The 18,495-nt window shown below is 40.1% G+C and overlaps 1 protein-coding gene across 2 annotated transcripts in view; it reads right to left on the bottom strand.

The window, feature by feature from the left end:
- Nucleotides 1-10,999: 10,999 nt before the first annotated feature.
- The window catches only part of PDZRN4 (PDZ domain containing ring finger 4), a 254,731-nt gene continuing 247,235 nt past the window's right edge, over nt 11,000-18,495 (bottom strand). For both annotated transcript variants that reach the window (XM_026063003.1, XM_026063002.1), the window contains one exon: nt 11,000-13,031. In XM_026063003.1, coding sequence (XP_025918788.1) covers nt 11,505-13,031 — 1,527 coding nt within the window. In that variant the 3' untranslated portion in view covers nt 11,000-11,504. The remainder of the gene's footprint in view (nt 13,032-18,495) is intronic.

Below are 18,495 nucleotides of genomic sequence, written 5' to 3'. Positions count from 1 at the left end.
ATTCCCCAAAGTAATCTTTCCCTATAGATTTGTTGTCTGCTGTTTTCCTTTGTTTACTCTGTTTTTCTGTGTTCTTTAGCATTAACAGTTCTATTTTAAACTCCAGGGTCTTTAGAGAGAGGACCATGTCTTCTCACCTTTCTGTGCACCATAGGGATAGGTTACACAGCCTGTGGTATGGCTTTGCCCTTTCTGGATAAGCAATATGTTAACTTGGTTTCAGCTCGTTAACTCACTAAGGAATCTCTTCCACTGTTGCAGTCTGCTGGACTGGAATCACCCATACTCCAGTATATGTGTGGTTTTTTTAAAATTCTCTGAATTTCTGAAAGGATGTCCCAAAATGCACAAGGAAGCCCAAGGAACTGCAGTGTTTACTTCATGGAAAATGAGCATTCTCTCTTAGGATAATGAAATTTTGTGTGTAGCATTGGTGTTCTGGGATTCATAAAGGTTATCAGACAGGCATTTATAATAAAAGTTCTTCCTGCTTTTCCTGGCATGCACTGGGAAGATGGGAGTGTTATCAGTCTGACATTTCTGTCAGAACTGGTATTTGAACCACTGGATGATTCTGACAAATGCCACCGCTGTCATCTACTGCTCAGTTTTAATTATATCTGACTGAAGCTTTCAATGGCAGCAAGCAGAAAACTTAATTAGTTGGTGTAAAGGCTGATCTTCAGAGTTTGAGGAATCCAAACAGCTTTGCAGCATTTCTCTAATGTAGCTGCCATTTTTAGTCTGACAATGCAAGTCAGAAGAATTAATGGTCCCACTTATAGAAAGGAAAAACAGAGAAAGGCTTACAGGAATATACGTCAACAAAATACACCATTGCTGCACAGGACACATCAGAGAGGTGACTTTGTGTCTAAGAAACTGCTGTGCTGGCTCACAGGTAGGTCTAAGACAAACGGTAACAGAATGAAGACAAAATATTGGACACTCATGGGAATATACAGCGAATGAAGGTCTGTTACCTTAAAAAGAATGTATACTCTTATTCTGCAGTGGACTGCAAGCACTGCACTATTTGGATAGACTGAAAGGCATTTTTTCACACACCAATGCACTGTCAAACAAGCTGCTTTAAAGAAGATTGACATTACATCTTACTAATACTTGCTTTTCCAGGATATACTATAGAAATGTAATCATATTAACACTTGGAAAGCAAACACAGAGGTGGTATAAATTGTTAATGCAAATTGCTACTATGATGCAAATCGAAATTAACATTACATTCATGTGCTGGTTGCAGGTTGCCTGGGGCGGGGGCATCCAAAATGCATTGTTTTGTTCCAGAACCTCCAGAGCTGAAACAGTGGCTTTGGTCATTTAATCCAGCCACACTAGTGGAGATATGGGCTGGGAGAAGATTGGTTTGGCCTGGTCTGCTAGGTTGCATGGTCTGGGACTGCGCTGCTGGTAGCTGGGTTCATATCCGTTAGGATATTGCAGTATTTGATAGGAAGAAAAGAATGGGCTGGATTTCATACACAGATGCATCAAGGGCTCTGCATCTGTGAGCTGCAGTCACGAGCCAAAGTACATTGCAACTTCTACAGCCACAGGATTATCTGCTGTCATCAGCTTCTTCTGCACTTCCAAACTTTGCATCTGTAACTTGGATTGTAACCAATCGCTAATCACAGATAGAGAATAGTTGAAGTTGGCAGGTGCCTCTGGAGACTGTCTAGTCCAACCCTCCTGTTCAAGCAGTGTCACCTAAAGCAGGTTGCCCAAGACCATGTCCAGTTGGCTTTGAATATCTCCAAGGATGGACACTCCACAACCTCTCTGAGTGACCTGTGCCAGTGCTCAGTCACCCTCACAGTAAAGTAGTGGGTTTTTTAATGTTTAAATGGAATTTCCTGTGTTTCAATTTGTGCCTGTTGTCTTTTGTCCTGTCACTGCACACCACTGAGAAAAGTCTAGCTCTGTCTTCTTTACTCCACCCCCCACCTCCAAAATCAGGTGTTTATACTCAGTGATAAGATCCCCCTGAGCCTTCTCTTCTTCTGGCCAACAGTTCCAGCTGCCTCAGCCTCTCCCCTTATGTCAGGTGCTCCAGGTCCTTAATCATCTTTGGCTCTTCACTGGATTTGCTCCAACAGGTCCGTGTCTTTCTTGTCCTGCAGGACCCAGGACTGGACCCAGCACTCCAGCTGTGGCCTTATCAGTGCAGACCAGAGGGGAAGGATCACTTCCCTCGACTGTCTGGCAATGTGCTTCCTAACATAGCCTAGGAGGTCGTTGGTCACCTTTGCTGCAAGGACACATTGCTGGCTCGTGGTCACCTTGTTGTCTTTATTTGTTTAAGCAGTGGTTGGGGTCCGCACTGTCATAAAGAAACAGCACATACCAGCAGGAAACAAGCAATTTGCACAGCCCAAGGGAGTGACAGCTGACGTGCCAAGGCTATTGGGCCCAGAGTGTTAGGTTTGAACTGAATCAAATTCAGCCATATGTTACTGGGGCTAACAAAGTCCACAACACTAACCAAACGCAGAATATCCTATATGAATTAACAGCCTCCTCAGTGCAAGTGTCAGAGTGATTTTAGTGTACTATCATGTTCTCCAGCATTTTGCCGTCACCAGAAGAGTTTTCTCATCATCAGCTGTTTGCAGTTACACTCGTCACCACTGTGGCATGGTGAGGAACTGATGTGGCACCCTTGATTTTGTCAGCCTTAAACATGTAGTTATGAGACTATGTGGGGGTACAGTTTGTGTGGATTGGCTAAGAGTCTATCAGGATCCAAGGCCCAAATAGCTATTATTTCAGGGATGAAATAATATTTCAACCCTGAAAATAATATTTCATAAGTGTACAAGGAAATTATTTTTTTCAATAGTATTACAAAATTTTATTACAATCACCAAACAGTTGCTTTGTTCATTTAGTTGGAGACGTAGAGCAGTCAGGCTCTGCATAATGATATGCAGAGCATTTAATCTGACAAATCATGTGAGCTTTTCTGCTCACCTTAATGTTACTAATCCTTAGAGTTCTTGCAGGGAGGTGAAAAACAACAGAAAATTCAAATAAGCTGTATATTCAAGCTAGGTTTTGAAGTTTTTAAAGACAAGCGCAGGGAGCTCTTCAAACTGAATTCACAGATTGCAACTAGATAGAATGCTCAACTTCTTGGGGCTTCACAAGCTTTGGTGTTTTTTCTCATAACATCTCTGTGAGTCAGGAAGCAGTATTATCTCTTTCTCAAGAACGCAAAGCTAGAGTTCATAGAGAATAACTGAGTTAAACTCACATCCTGCAATGTACCAAGGCTTCCAAAGGAGCTAGGAGCTGAAATGGCCATATGGCCTAAGGGTCTTGCTGAGGCTCCCACGATGTAAGCCGGGACAGTCTAGGTCAAAATGCAAGCTGACAATCCTCTTTCCTCCTAAACATGCTCATGCAAATGCCTGTACTTCATTTCTGCAATAGCCTGTCATAGCCCTGCCTCCCCAGTTCAATCATGGTGGCAGCATTTGCCTGTACAAAGTCAGCCTTTTGGCTCAGCTGTTGCTCTCCATCACCTGATAGACACAGTTATTTCAGTATTACAGACCCAATATTTTACACTAAACGTACATGGTTAATATATTAGCTAAAGGGATACTGAGAATAGCCTGCTACCTTTAGTGGGGATTACTGGATGCTTTTTTCTTTGAAAAGTCCCACTGGTCTTTCCTTTGTGAGTGGTTGTAAATTGCTTACTGGAACCAAAATGTCACTTTTTGTCCAATTCTTTCTTAATTTTACCCAGGAGGTGCATAGCAGAGGTTGATTAAATTGCTTGGTGCTGTTCTCTGTCTGAAAGAGACACATGAGTCTCTCAGCATAAGTATTCAGGACCTCCTGAAAAAACAGAAAAAAGTGCTTTTTACTGTTGAGTTACCTGTTGTCCAAGCCTGTTTTGAAGGACATTAATATACTTTAAGACACATTTTTTTTTCACTTAGCTAAAATCATGTAAAAGTAGATACCTGATCTGGATTAGTTGGACAGGTGTCCTGTACAGGTCCTCTTTGCTAACAAGGGCAATGATCTGTCTTTTGAAGGTGTCTCCTCTCTATTCCTGGAGTTAACATAAACACTTACACTAGGTGACTAGTTTAACAAATATCCCAACTTTGAGATCATTACAGTTAGGTGAGGTGATGCCCACTGAAGCTTGCAAAAACTTCCTATAATTTTCTCCTTTTAGGCAAAATCTTCTTTTAATTTTGGAGGGCAGGATAGTCTTGAGGAACCTCTTTCTGGTTCTGGAGAATCCAGAGATGATACTGCTTAAGTAGGATTAAGAAATTAAAAATAACTGTGATTTTGGGAAGTTCTTTAGAAATATTTGTTTCCTTCCCAAATATTTCCAAGGCTCTTGGTGAACATCCACTTGTCTGCTTCTCAGTTAACATCAGTGTAAAAACTAAAGGCGACCTTGTTCTTTTTCACACCAGTGAAAATGGTGAGGCATTCAAACTTGCACTGAAAACTGAGATGAAGTGAAATGTGAGACATTCTGTAAACATACACCCTTTAAAATAAAATGATACAGATGACATAAAAGTGCAAAAATTGTTACGGACATGAATAATTCACTAACTATTGCATGGTGTAAGTCACCAACTAATGTGTATTATGTGCCATTTAATAGCGGATGTATCTGAAGAAATATGGAAATTGGAATACTTTAATAACTTTCTATATGAAAGATGATGAGACTGCCTAAATGATTAAGAGGAAGATATGTTATAATGAACTAAAGCCACTCGAGTGTAAGGTAATTTTAATTCAAATCTCCATCTGCTTATGTATAATTAAGACTCATTTAACAAGTTAATGCCTAACAGAGAGAACTGATAAGTTTGGTATTAAAGTGCTTAAGAGAAGTAAATTAAACTGTCGAGTTTGAGGAGCCTTCATTTGAATTCCCTGCACCTGAACCAAAACACAATCTTCCAGGGGCATTTCTTTACCCTGACCACGCAACCAAGTGTCAAACTTGAGGAGAAAAGGGAGGGAACAAAACAGAATATCCTTTTTATATTTTAATTTTTGATATCATGTCAAGTCAGGAGTTTGACAGCATCTTTGGCATGAATATTTATAATGTTCAACCTGCTCGCTGTATAGTGTCTATACACCATTATGAAGACACTTTGCATGCCATCAAAAATATTTATGAATTGCATTGCCGGTGGGGTTAAATAACCTATGAAAATAAGAGGGTTGCCTTTGAAGTGCAAAAAAGTAGTATTTTTATCTGTGGTAAATTTCACATGATATTCGCCTGCTTAACTTTCCATTTCGTTCTTTCTTCAGATACCTTTCCTGCAAGGTCCAGTAGTCAAAACAGTGACTTCAACCTTTTCATCTTTCATCATGCAATTTTAATTCTTTTTTGACTTCTTATCCCCTGTCAAGATAAGAGTTTCCTATATTCACTTCATACTTAATATTCTCTGTGCTCTCAAATTTTTGTCACTGGAGCCAGATGTCAGCTTCGATTTTGCTCCTAGCTCTCAGCAATAAGTAAACACTTTCAGGAATGTGTTGGAAGAACAAATACCATTGTATGTCTTATGTTTATTGCAGTGTAGTTATTTTCAGCTGAAGTAACACAAAGTATGTAAACTGTGAGGTTTGATGACCAGCACTCTATCTCAATAAATGACTGACAGAGGACATCATTGTTGCAATATTTGAAGCTTACTGGTTTGTTCCTAGGCCAAGAAAGACTTTGCTTATCCACTTTAGCATCAGTCTGAAGAGCAGAAAAATTAGGGATGAATTGTTTAAAATATATAAAAGAGTACAACCAATGCCTTACTTCTAAAATTGACTTGTGGGCAATGAAGCTCCTTAAAATTCAATGGATCTTCCTCTGTGTACACATCTAAAGGTTATCATAACTTACAAACATTTTGTAGCAAGTCTTTTCATTACCAAAGCATTTATGTTAATATGCATATGCATGTCACTGTGTATCTATCTCACACACAAGTGAACATACTTTTTAAAAGATCTTCTTTTCCTCCAAGGTTTAAAAATGCACTCTGTGCAGAGAGGTCATCACAGGCAGCACTTCAGCAGAATGAGCTTCAGGCAGTGCAGAAAATGTATTGGACCAAATCATCTAAAACTGACTAAAGATGGAAACCCAGAGCTACAGTCAGACAAGTGTGTCTTCTCCTGGACCACACTGTCACTTCTGCCTTTTGGGATCTCAGTGGGAACTGTTTTGTGGGTGTCTTCATATCTTCACCAAAGGAAGATGCTCTCAATAGGGAATATCAGAGTAAGAATTACAAACTAATTAGTTTGGACTTGGTTCTGTGCTCTGTCCCTCCCCAAAGTCTAGTTAGTGTGAAAAGCAGCACATAAATCTGGATGTAACTAACTCAACTGTCATTTTTTACTTTACAGTTCATACCAGAAGTTAACATCATGCCTGTAACTCCTTCCACTACCCCTAGTTATTACACTGAGGATGGTATATGAGACAGTCCCTTCCTTGGAGCTATTTCATCTTGTTAGTAAAAATATCTCTTTTTTGAATGTCTGTCTAATGTGGTTCACTGGCCAAATTCTTATTATTAAGGCAGAAAAAGAATCCTTACATACTGTGTTTGTGATACTGCTTCTCAGGAAGAGGTAACTTTTAAACATTGAAGTAGTCTTCACCCATCTAAGCAATCTTTGTAACAGCATAATTCCACTACTTTTTAACCTTGCTGGTGTCAATGTTTCGAATGGCCATGTGAATGTTTTTTCCCTGACTTGAACCCAAATGAGCTGGACCAGAGAAGTCGAGACACCTAATTGCCAGGGAAAGGCAAGCTGCACATAGCTCAAGCCTTCCGGTGGTAGCAGCCAGCCCTGTTTTCCAGGAGGAGGCATCTGCTCGCTCTGGAGAAGAGCCCCAGTGTTCACCACGAACTGGCAACTGTGCCAGCTGCATCCGATGGGGTAGAAACCAGTTCCGCAGGTGGTGCCTGGTCTCAGAGTTGCCACCCAAAGCCAGTCAGCTGCCCATGTCGCTATTCACATTATGGTAAGGTTAGCGACATCTGAAAACCTGAGCAAAATCTGTATGTGAGGCAGGTGTCTGTGTCTAGAAAGTGGAGCAAGGAGCTTAGCCTCACAAATGCAGCAATAGGCACTAAATAGGAAAATGGGGAGTATTTAAACAGAGAAATGTGCTTCAGAGCAAAGACATGTTAAGAAAAATTGCTCATGATCCCTCAGTAATATCCATTCTCCTCCAGCAGGTGTTCGCCAACCTTTCTTTCTTCCGGAGAGGGACAACCCAAGTTTACGACAGCTGCTCTGTTCCCTTTTAGCTAGTCAAACTCCACTCCACGTCGCATTCATTTTCTCTGGGTTCCTCAAGGGCATTTAATGCCCTGAAAAAAGCAGTAGGTCCATAAAATGGATATTTATAGAGCCCATAGCACATATATGTTTGTGATTAGCGGCTTCAGGGTGACAACCCATATAAAACAAAACTGGAGTAATTCCAATCTTGAATCAGGAAGTTTTTAAACACAGAAGCCATGTAATACACCAAGGGTACTGTTCTGTAATTTGCACAGAGAAATGGGTTTTGAAAATAAAGCATTAGATTAAAAAAAAAGAAAAACCCTCAGAAATCATGTTACTAATGAATAATTAAGTCTCTCCAAATTCAAAAAAGCATAATGCTAATGTTGTTGCACCATCTCTTCCTTTTAGCCCTATTATAGGGCAGTCCATCGAGCATAGACTAGATTGCACCTCTGATTTCACTCCTCATATAGTGCTATCAGTTTTTTTTTTAGCATGATAAACTGATATAGTAAGTAAGTTAAGTTTATTGTCATGGATATACTAAAATTATCATTGTCCGTTTAAGGATGCTTACGTTTGAGAGGAAGATCCAGGGATACCACAGATTTTATTTATTTATTTAATTTTATTTATGGTGAGCAATGCTCCTAAATCAGCTGGCAGTACTGCTGTTCAGTGAAACAAGAAAACCCTTTTCACAAGGCCACCTTGCTGGCTTCACAGGAAAAATTATCCCCCCACTGGTCTCAGCTGGGCTGGATTTACCAGGATTGGAGAAGAGATGACAGGGATGTTCACTTGTTCCCCAGCAGTGAAATGTATGATAACACACCTATGCAGCTCCGCTATCCTGCCTTTTGCTCTTTTAGACCAGAGCTGTAACCAACCCTCATAAGCATGATCTGGTCTTGTTCCAGTTGGAAAGCACTTTTTATTTTTATGTTCCTTCGTAGGAAAAAAATAGTTCTCAGAACAGATAAGTCTTTTTTTTTTCTTTTAAGATTTATGACAACATGAAATGTATTTTGTCTCTTCTCTTTTAATGTGACTTGGTGTTAAAATGCTGTTTTCATCATTAAAAATTATGACATTTGGAAAAAAAGTATATGCAGGAATAAACAGCATGTGGGATGTCAGCCTTGGATTCCACTGGTAAAGGACTGCTGGTACGAGGGCGAGAAATGCAGAGTCCTGGCCTGCAGAGACACCAGACGAGTGCGGTGAGCAATAAAACACTTGTCTGCCATTCAGCCCCTCTGAATCATCACCCCAGGCGTCCTCACAGCCTGTCATTGGGGTCATGTGTTATTTTCCACCCTAGCAGAAAGGATCAAGGCATTTCATCAGGACAAAACGGAACATTTCTTTTTCCCCCCAAACACTGCTGAGGGAAGAATGGAAATTCCACTTAATAACCTTAGTTAAGGTCTAGCAGAGAGGAAAAAATAAGACACCCATGGGCCAGTAGAAAAACACTGGATTAAGGGTTTGGCAGGGACATGCTGACTCCAGCATGCAGATCCTGGTGCTGGAAATGGACTCACAGCTGCAGCCGGGACAGACAGGGCTCAGCTGGCCCCCTGCCTGGGATGGCCTGTGAGCACTGGGCTCTACAGCCTAACAGTGCTCTTGCGATGTTTTGGGGTATTTTTTGGTTAATGTCAACATAGATCCTTTCAGTTTTGCTGCTTTCCTACATAATTATCTAAAATGGCAGTTTAATCCCTGTGATTTTATTGCTTTTCTCTCCCAGACTAAAATATTGCTGTATCACATTTCAGATGTCCTTTTGCCTCTTACTCATTTTGATAGAAGATCTTCTCAGATCTGGATGCATTTCCATTTAGAGCCTCTTAATCTGTCAATCATCTCTGTATATATTGCTTCTCTTTGTCTCTGTAATTATTCTCTATTACTAAAAAAAGGCATCATTTTGTGTTTTGACCAAATAGACATGGATTTCCCTTATTTTATTTCTGAGTGACAAAAGAATGATATTACATTTTCTAATAATGTATGTTTTTCTCTAGACATTTGGGTGACATAATATTTAGTTTGAGAGGAGTCCTGAATCATGATTTAATAATGGGGAGAAAATAGTACATACCAAATCTAAGGGAAAAACATAACAGTAGCCATTATCTGGAGCTGATGCCAGTTGAATTCTGGTTAGAAATAAGACCTGTTTTTAGAAGCACAATCACTGGAATGTAATGAGGGAAGCAGTGAAACCTTTGTGTTTTGATGTCTCCAAAAGAAAAATCTGCACCTTTCTAGCAGATTTAAGTTACTCAAAGACAATTTATTGGATCCATTGGGAGGATAATCTGGTAATAGCCCCTTGTTATACATGAAGCAAGATTATACCACCCTATGATCCTTTCTGGCCTTGGATTCTACGCTTTTTCAACTTTAACACAAAAAATGGAAGTGTTCTTCATTGCATGTGAATAGCTGTATGCTATTCAGGAGAGGTTTTTGAATGGCGTCTCCTTGAGTGTGATATGGAAAATTTTCTGATGATCAAACTGTAAATTGTCAGTGGCATAGTTTTCCTGAGCACTCAGGGAGTAGTGTTCTTATGGTATTTACATGCCTAGAGATGCAGAGAGTACTGCCAATGCCTACTGGTGCCAGAAGTGATTAGAAAACAAATGACTGATTTCCAGGAGAATTAGATACTTTGGAAATGCCATAGTGTGCCTTTCTGCATCTTTCAAAGTCTGATGCTAGGGACTTCAGCACCTAATCCTGCCATCAAAAGCACTTCAGCCAGGTGGGAACCGGTGGGTCTCATACGCAGGGAAAATAAAAATGGGGCTACAGGGCAAAGTCACCAGCCCGGCTGGCAGCCCAGCAGTAGTCATTTCAGTGTGCTGTAACATGCTGGGCTGCAAACAGCATCAGTTCAGAAGATGCTCCAGTGCCTCTGCAGCAGGACGACACAAGGACTCTGCCAGGCATCCTGACTGCCGGTCGCCCTTGCTCACAAGCCCCAGCCAGGTCCCACTGGGGCATTTCTGAAAGACTTTGATGCACCTCAGCAACAAAATTAAACACTTAGCTTATTTAGATGTCTTTCATTCTCTATTTTTTCTTAATTCACTTTCTACGAAAATGTCAATGACAGCCACTGCTAGTTTTTCTTGCATCAGATTTGGCTCAAAGCTAGCCGTGTGCTCTGCTTGGGTTTTTTATGTGTAGAACAAATTGCAAGCTCATCCGGAGAAAGGACACACAGCTGACTGACAGCGTGAAATTCAGCAACAGAGTTTACTATATCAATCGATCATTCAATCAACTAATAATAGCAGGTAAGAAAAAGTCAGAAAGCCACTCACTCCTAAGTGTCCTGCAAAATGAAAATCTCTCTAATTCATAGGAACTATTCTCTGGAATTGTGTCCTGTGTTTTTGAAATCTCTATCTGCTTTACAAATCAGGCATGGTGAAATAATTCATCCTTTAAAGGCAAATGCTCAATTAAAATCAAAGAACTCTTGACTTTTTTTTTTCTTAAAGATAAGCAATAATTTATTTCTCTTTCATCTTCACAATTATCACATACTGCCTAGCTACATGACCAATGCCACTACATAACACAGGAGAATTGCCCACCTACACTTTACTTGGACAAATACAATTGCAATTTACAGGTTAAATGTACTGTACAATGTGTTGTTGGAAAAAGGTCATTCTTATCTATATGATGGGATGTGGCATATGATTTATTAACAGATGCAATCTAAGATGTAAAACTTTAACAACTTGTTAAGCCAAGGATACAGTATAAAGCATTTTGGTTTGGTATTGTACTGTTACTAAAGTAGAAAAAAGAAAGCTAGAGAAATAAATCCAGATCTTAACTTACAGGATATGTATTAGGTTAAGAAATTAATTGGCTTCTCCATTTTTTTTTGTTTTGCTTTTCTTTTTCTTTTTTTCCTTATACAAATGAATAATATGAATATATTGCAGGATAAAGAAAGACTGCTAGATAAAGAAGGTACCGTTATATGAAAAACAAATGAAAAATTACCAGGTAATTTTGCTTACAAAAAAGGCCAAACTATAAACAGTCACAAAATATATAAAAATGCCACATTGAACGAGGCAATCGTACTCTACCTAAACTGGTAGTACACTCTCTGAAAGAAGTTGTGTTCATACAGTAGTAACTGATAGAAAGGCATTGTGCACTCTTGTGCCATCTGGAGATTTAGCACCATGTGTCATCAGTTCTTGGATTGTCATCCAGTTGTCCAAGATTTTCTTGTTTCTCCTTTTCATCATCTTTTTGTGACTCAGTTCAATAATGTTAATTTCCTTTTTGCCCTCGCTGCCACTCTGTGGACTTTCCTTAAGACACTCCAGCCTGCTCCGCATCATGAACTCCCGCCGCCTCCTCTGCTCCTTAGCTCGCACCAAATGCTGCTTCCGCTCTTCTTTGCTCCAGTAACGACCCATCTTCATTTCACTCATTGTATCATCATCCGTCGTCATCCCGCTGCGCTCCTCTTTAATTTTTAAGGCACGTTCCTTCAGGATTCTGTCTCGAACTGGTCTCTTTGTGATATACCTTGTCCCATCACTCCTTATTTTCACTTTCCATTCCATCTTGGGCTCCGCACACTTCTGTGAGTCTTTGCACATGCTCACCAGGCTGAGCTGGCTTTGGGCATACTCCACAGCAGACTTCTGCTGGATCAGTTGCATATAGCTTTGATAATGTTTTGCATGAGCTGGTATATTCCCATACCTGTAGGAAGAGCTGTGATATGGAGACAGGTAGGGAATGTGCTCAGTGCTCTGCTTTTCCTGGTCTGTGAATTTTCCACTTTCTGAAACCAGCACTGTATCCTCGGCAGCACTGTTTTGCTCAGTGACTTTGGTTTTGGATGAGGTTGCCTCCCCACTGCTTTGTCCTGAGGACATCTGATTAGCCACGATGGTGCTCCTCAGGTTTTTCCTGTTGGTGATGCTTATCATCCTCTGGAGGGAGTTATCGGGGGATCGCTCTACAGTCAGCGGAGTGCTCCTGCAGCTTTCAGCCGTGTTGTATGCACTGGAGCTGTCCTTGTCAGACTTCTCGGGGTGCTCCATGATGTCATCCAGTTTGCCTCTTTGTACATCGACACTGGTGTTATAGTTCCTGAACCCTTCATCATGTAGAGCCCAAATGTCTCCATATTGATCCCTCACCTTTTGAAGCCGGTGAGCTTGCATAATATTCTGACATTCGAGTTCAATATTCCTCAGTTCCTCATTGAGTAGCTGTAGCTCATGCTCCACCCCATCTTGCTCCCTTCTGTTGCACTCTATTGTGCTGCTTGAGTAATACAGATCATACTCCCCGTGGTTTCGAATCTTGCACTTCAGTTCCAACAGCTGCCGAAACCTTTCACATTCCTCATCTGGGTTTCCTGTGAAATCAGATTCAATGTATTCTCCAGATACAAAGCTTTCGTTGCACTGTAGTTCAACACTTCTTAATGTGTCTTGGCTCTGGCCCAGCTCCCGTTTGCTCTGTAGGGTAGCATTGTTCTGCTCCTCAGGTGCATTTTCTTGCTCTGAGCTCTCATCATTACGCAGACTTTCATCTGTAGGTCCCACCCCACTGTCCTTCTCATGGTTGTTGGACGATGAGGTTGCAGTGTCTGTAGTGCCATCCTCTTCTTCATGCTTCTTTGGCTAAAATAATGAGCAAATCAAAATGATTATCAAATGTAGACCATATTACATGAGAATATTTTCCAGCTCTGTTTTGCTTAAACAGCTGGGATCTGATTTGAGCTGAATTAAAACAGAACACTAAACAGCAGTCCTACTGCTCATGGCTTTTAAACATTTCTGAGAGTCATGCTGTGGTGGCCATACTGAGTGAAGTAGATGAATTACAGCACTAGTGACATATCTTCTAAAGTCCGGAAAGAAATATTCCCCTCTCTAGCTAAGCCACCTCTTTGCAGTGTTTAAAGATAATGATCACCAGATGGTGCACCGGTTTTGATTCTGGATCATGGCCAGGGACTGGTGGAGCTGAAATCTTCTCAAGCTTGGGAAAAAGTTTCAGTGCCTGTATCACTTCAAAAAAGTAGAGCATGCAGCCAATCAAACCATGACTCTAGTGCAATGCAAGAGAGTGCAAAGAGACTATTTTCGTCACCGGGGCATTTTCATTGTAACCAGTGAACTCCTTGTGTGCTCTATGGAGACTGGCATGGTTGAAGCCTGCAGAGGGCTAGCCACTATACCCTCCATGCTCCTTTCTTCCACATCTTGTTTTCAATACTTTTTTGCTTAAAGATTGTTCATTCTGAATTCTAGAATTTTGCTCAAATAGACCTCTCTATTGCATCCTTGGGGACCATTTTTGTTCCCTAGCTAGAGTTTATGTTCCTTAGAAATAAAAACAACCTTTTACCATTAAGCGTAGAACAACACTGAGTGCTTGCCATAGGCATAATGTCAAGCTTTGAGGCTGTTGTTTTTTAATTCACTCCCCACTCATCGTACCTAACCTATCTATATTCTTTTAATTCAAAAAACATGAGATAATACTACTCTAAAGGGTGCATGCTCTTTCTTTTTCAAACTGGATATGCAAAAAGCATTCCCCCCCCTTCTCCTTACAGAGCAATCACCCAGAGTGCAATTTACATAGCCTGTTCCCCAAATATCTAAGTGCACATAGCACCAACCAAATGCTTTTTCTCTTTTAGGAGGTATAATTACATAATTACGTGTAATGGGAGTAATAATCAAGGGAGAAAAAAGGTACAGTGCATCCAGTGAAAGGTAACAAACTCAAAGAGGTCACTGTCATAATAAATTCTTTTTTCCTACTTTGACAGACAGTAAAACAGGATGAAAATGTGTCTCCTATCTCCTCCTTTCTCCTCTCTTCACTTGCACCCCGTGATCACACACACTTCAACTGCTTTCTTTTGCTCAATTGTTAGGGAAAAAATAATGGCCTAGTCTCAAAAAACAAAAACAAAACCAAAAAGCCCTAGAAATGCATAACAGTGGAATAAAAGAAATTTTGAATGAAATACAACACCAGAAGAATTCAGTGTGTATGACAGACTAGTTAAAAATCTCTGAAGGGATGTTTTAGCGATTTCTCAGTCTCAGACAAGACTTGTAAAGAAAAAGGTCTCTTTAAAACAATACTGTACATTTTACATCCATCCTTATGCACATACAACTTATAGATGATAACAAAATACACACTAAACATATAATTCTCATGCAGCTTTGGCAGCAACATCTGCAATCTGTCAAATACTATCCCTCACTCTCCCCAAATGGAGGAGAAATTCCCTCCTTCAATTTAAACATCATGAGAAGTAGACAGGATGTATTCAATCTTATTCATGGGATCATGTAAAGGTTCAATGTATATTGATGTTGTAGGGTTGAAATTTTATGGAAACTGGATTTTGACTCTGCAATGAAAAAAGATGAACTTTCATGAAAAATCTGCAAGTTTCTAAAATTTACAGGTATGTTTTTTTCTCCATCTGAGATCCTCTTAGATATTTCTATTTATCCACTTAAAAACAAAGGTATCTGGGCTTCACCGGAACATGGAATATGAAGAGTAGTACCAATAGCACTCCGAATAACTTAAGCTATTATGGAGTTTCTCTACACTTATCATTTACTTCTTCTTTCTTTACTCAGCTGACACATTACTGTGAAAGAGCATAAAGTCCATTGGAAGATTTTTTAAGGCTTTTATTATATTTGTCTGCAGTAGCTGCAGCACTCTCATCTCATTTTTAAGAGTAGCTGGAAGAGTGGTGGGAATGCAATGTCTTCCCACACTACCTGTTTTTCAAGAGTTCCAAAATTTTATATTTTGCAGAGAGACAAAACTCAATGTCTACAAAATTCTTTATGAAAACCAAAAGTATCCAGAAAGCAGTCCAGTGGCCAGGACATTCATGAGGAATCCTGGAGATTGGGATTCAATTTCATATTTTTCTAGTCCACCTCTTGCAGATGAGTGCCACTATGTTAGCAATTCTGGTCCCCTCTGTCTCCTCCTTTAGAGCTGCTCCTGTTTGTATTGACCTCCTCTACCTCCAAACCTTTCAGCAGAGAACTGACTGCAATCTGGGTCAACTATATTCCAAGTGAGCGCTCTAGCCACTACACCGTGCAACTCATTTCTCCCTGCTCCAGAAAATCTAACTTACATTAGGGAAAACAGCTCCATCAGACACTGGGAGAGCCCTGCTGCAGAATGGCCACTGATGTGGGCATCTCCCCCAAATGTAGGGCTCCATCTAGGAAATGAGAAGTCCACTCTCTGGCTGTGAGGGTAAGTAAGTGGCATAGCTCAATTTGCATCCATATGACTAAACTCATCTTACCCCTTAAAAAGGATGGCTTATCCATACTGCGTTAGCACAGTTACACAGCTTCCATGAGCTGAGCTGCATGATGCTACTAGAGCTTCCCTTGGTGTCTCCAGCATGGTGCTGCATCATTAAACAAGTGTATGTGTGGGCACCTCTGAAAAGTCTCTTAAGGTATCTATTTGCATCTGTAGGCGCTGAGAGAGACTTTACAGTTTGCTATCAACATTTTCAGAATTAGTGGTTCTTGTTTTCCGCACCACTTTTATCAACAGTTTAAATTTTGCTCCTTCAAATTCCACTTGATCTAGACTGCATGAATAGAATATGCTGTCACCTGCTCAAGTTAAACTAAGCATAAACAATTCACAGACACACACACACACACACACGATATAAACAAAAGGGTGGGATTCATTTGACCAAATGTAAATATCTGTAGTATGGACACCTGGATGTCAGGGAGTCATCTGTGGTTCTCTTCCCTGTCAAGAAGAAACAGGCACCTGTACATTCGTATTCTTCTCATCATAAAGTAGACATCCATTTTTAGTTAAATCATTCCCCAGGATGTGAATACAGGCAATTAATTCAATTATGAGGACTGAAAATAATACAGGTATTTATTGCACTGCATGTATTTGGGATGTATTTAAAAAAAAAAACCACTCTGACTCAAATAAGGTAGCCCCTGGCTTTTCTCTTCTGGACCTGTCATCTTCAGCAGAGATCCTAAATGTGTGCAAACAGAGCAACCTTTTCCGACATGAGATTATTTTAATTTTATTTTGAAAGCCAGCAAGCCTAATTTTAAGTTAAGTCCCTTTTGAAGAACAGGAGGTAGTCTCCAATCATCAATGCATTGCTTTTGTCAATGTTATCTATTATCTATTCCAAACAAAGTGTTTGTTTTCAAACATACATTGTCAATCTCTTCCACAATTATTTCTGTTTGAAATACCAAAGGGCTCTGTAGGCCTCATCTTTGCAGTGAGAACTCAGATAATGAGAATGTGAAGCTGGTGGTGCGTACAATCAAGCAATAAATGAACCTCAAAAGATTCTGCATTTCAGCTCCAGTAAGCATTCATGCCTATAAAAATGGCTAATCTTGCAGGAATTAAGGCACTGTTCTAGTCTCATTTTACAACTTTTGGTGTATATTGGGGCTCAAAACCTAGGTTGCTACTAAAGTTTGAAAACAGTGAGATTCAGTTGAGGGTTTTAATAAATCTGTGCTCTATGGCCAGTTTCTGACAACGAAAGTGAGACTGGCCATACTTAGACAAATTGCCACTGTCCCCAGTACTGGTAGGTATAGTACTTGGTAGGCAAAATATGAGATACTCCAGCCATGCGGGAAGATAGGGATTGATCTCTATGGTGCACTAAAGGGGAAAATGCTCTTCTGCAAACAGTGCTGTTCTTTTAAAATAGGCCTCTCCCAAAACAGAATTTTCCCCAGATATTTTCTCTGCATTTCAGCTGTGAATATACTATAATGAATTATTTTAACCAATTCTCTCTTTTCTTAATAGGTTTTGATATATTTCATAATACTGATAAGAATTTCTGCATGGCAAATGTATGGTATTCTTCTGAAAGTTATCTGTCTGTGCTGTACAGTGAACTGAGATGTTCTAATGGGGAAGAAATACAATGGGTTATAAGAAATGGAGAATTACATCTTTCCTCCAGGTTTATTGAACTATGCTATACAGCGAAGATACAATTCTTGATTAAATTCTATAGTGGCTCCAAAACCATATATAAAAGATATGACTACCTACTTAATTCTTTGCCATTCTTCTATTATAAACTATAAAAATTTTTCTGTGACAGCTCACAGTAGAGGTTAAAATGGCATTCTGTAAAACAGACTCATATTTGGAAGGATATTCTGCTATAATGTGCATTCATTCCTGCAGCTTGCGAGATTCCTCATGACAGATGATTGCAAAGCCAGAGGACTGTGTTCTGGTTCACAAAAATTATGGCTGGCACTGGAGTGAAATCTCCACAGCCAGTCAGGGCTCTTGAAGCTCCTGAGTTTGTATACTTGCAACTGCAATGAGAGCAGTTTCATTGCTCCAATGTAATATGTGATTCACCTCAGGAAACTGCTAGGCTCTCCTAGCCTAACAAGGAGTAAAGAACATAGTTTCCTGACTTGCTGAGTCACTCCAAAGAGTTCAGAGAGGCAGCAGCTGCCACAAATTACTGACGCTCCATTACACACCAAGCTGCATTTGGTTGATTCGATTACTCAGCAGAAGGGCAAAGAAATGTCTGGCTCTCCTAGAATTACTTCAAGCAATCCAACATCAGATACCTGCAGAGCGCAAGTGACCATAATTTTCTCAAACACAGCTCTCTCTACATTAGTATAAAATCTCAATGGGGGAAAAAAAATGCAGCCGCTTCACAGAACAGCACAATTCAATAATTAACACTATACAAAACCCAAATTCAGTGAAAAGCCAGAGTTTCACAAGACCTCAGGAATGGACGTTCACAACTGTGAAGTGATTTCAGAGGCCCAGCATATTGTGTGAGGGACTAAAAGGGAGTTGTAGTTAGATCTGCTCAAGAATTTTCCCCCAAAGTGGGGGTTTCTGTGAAAATATTACTGTGCAAACTAAAATGCTTTGCAAAGAGCAAGTGTTCTCTCTGACAGAAAATATGTTGATGCTCAAGAGAGAATTTCTGCTTAAGAAAATAAAAAAGATGCCACATCTCAGCTCAAAGTAGCAAGCAGTGCAGTAGTTAACACATTTACCTGGGAA

Source organism: Apteryx rowi, unplaced genomic scaffold, assembly GCF_003343035.1.
Source record: "Apteryx rowi isolate R43461 unplaced genomic scaffold, aptRow1 scaffold_198, whole genome shotgun sequence".
NCBI lineage: Eukaryota > Metazoa > Chordata > Aves > Apterygiformes > Apterygidae > Apteryx > Apteryx rowi.
This window is presented reverse-complemented; position numbering and strand designations above follow the sequence as displayed.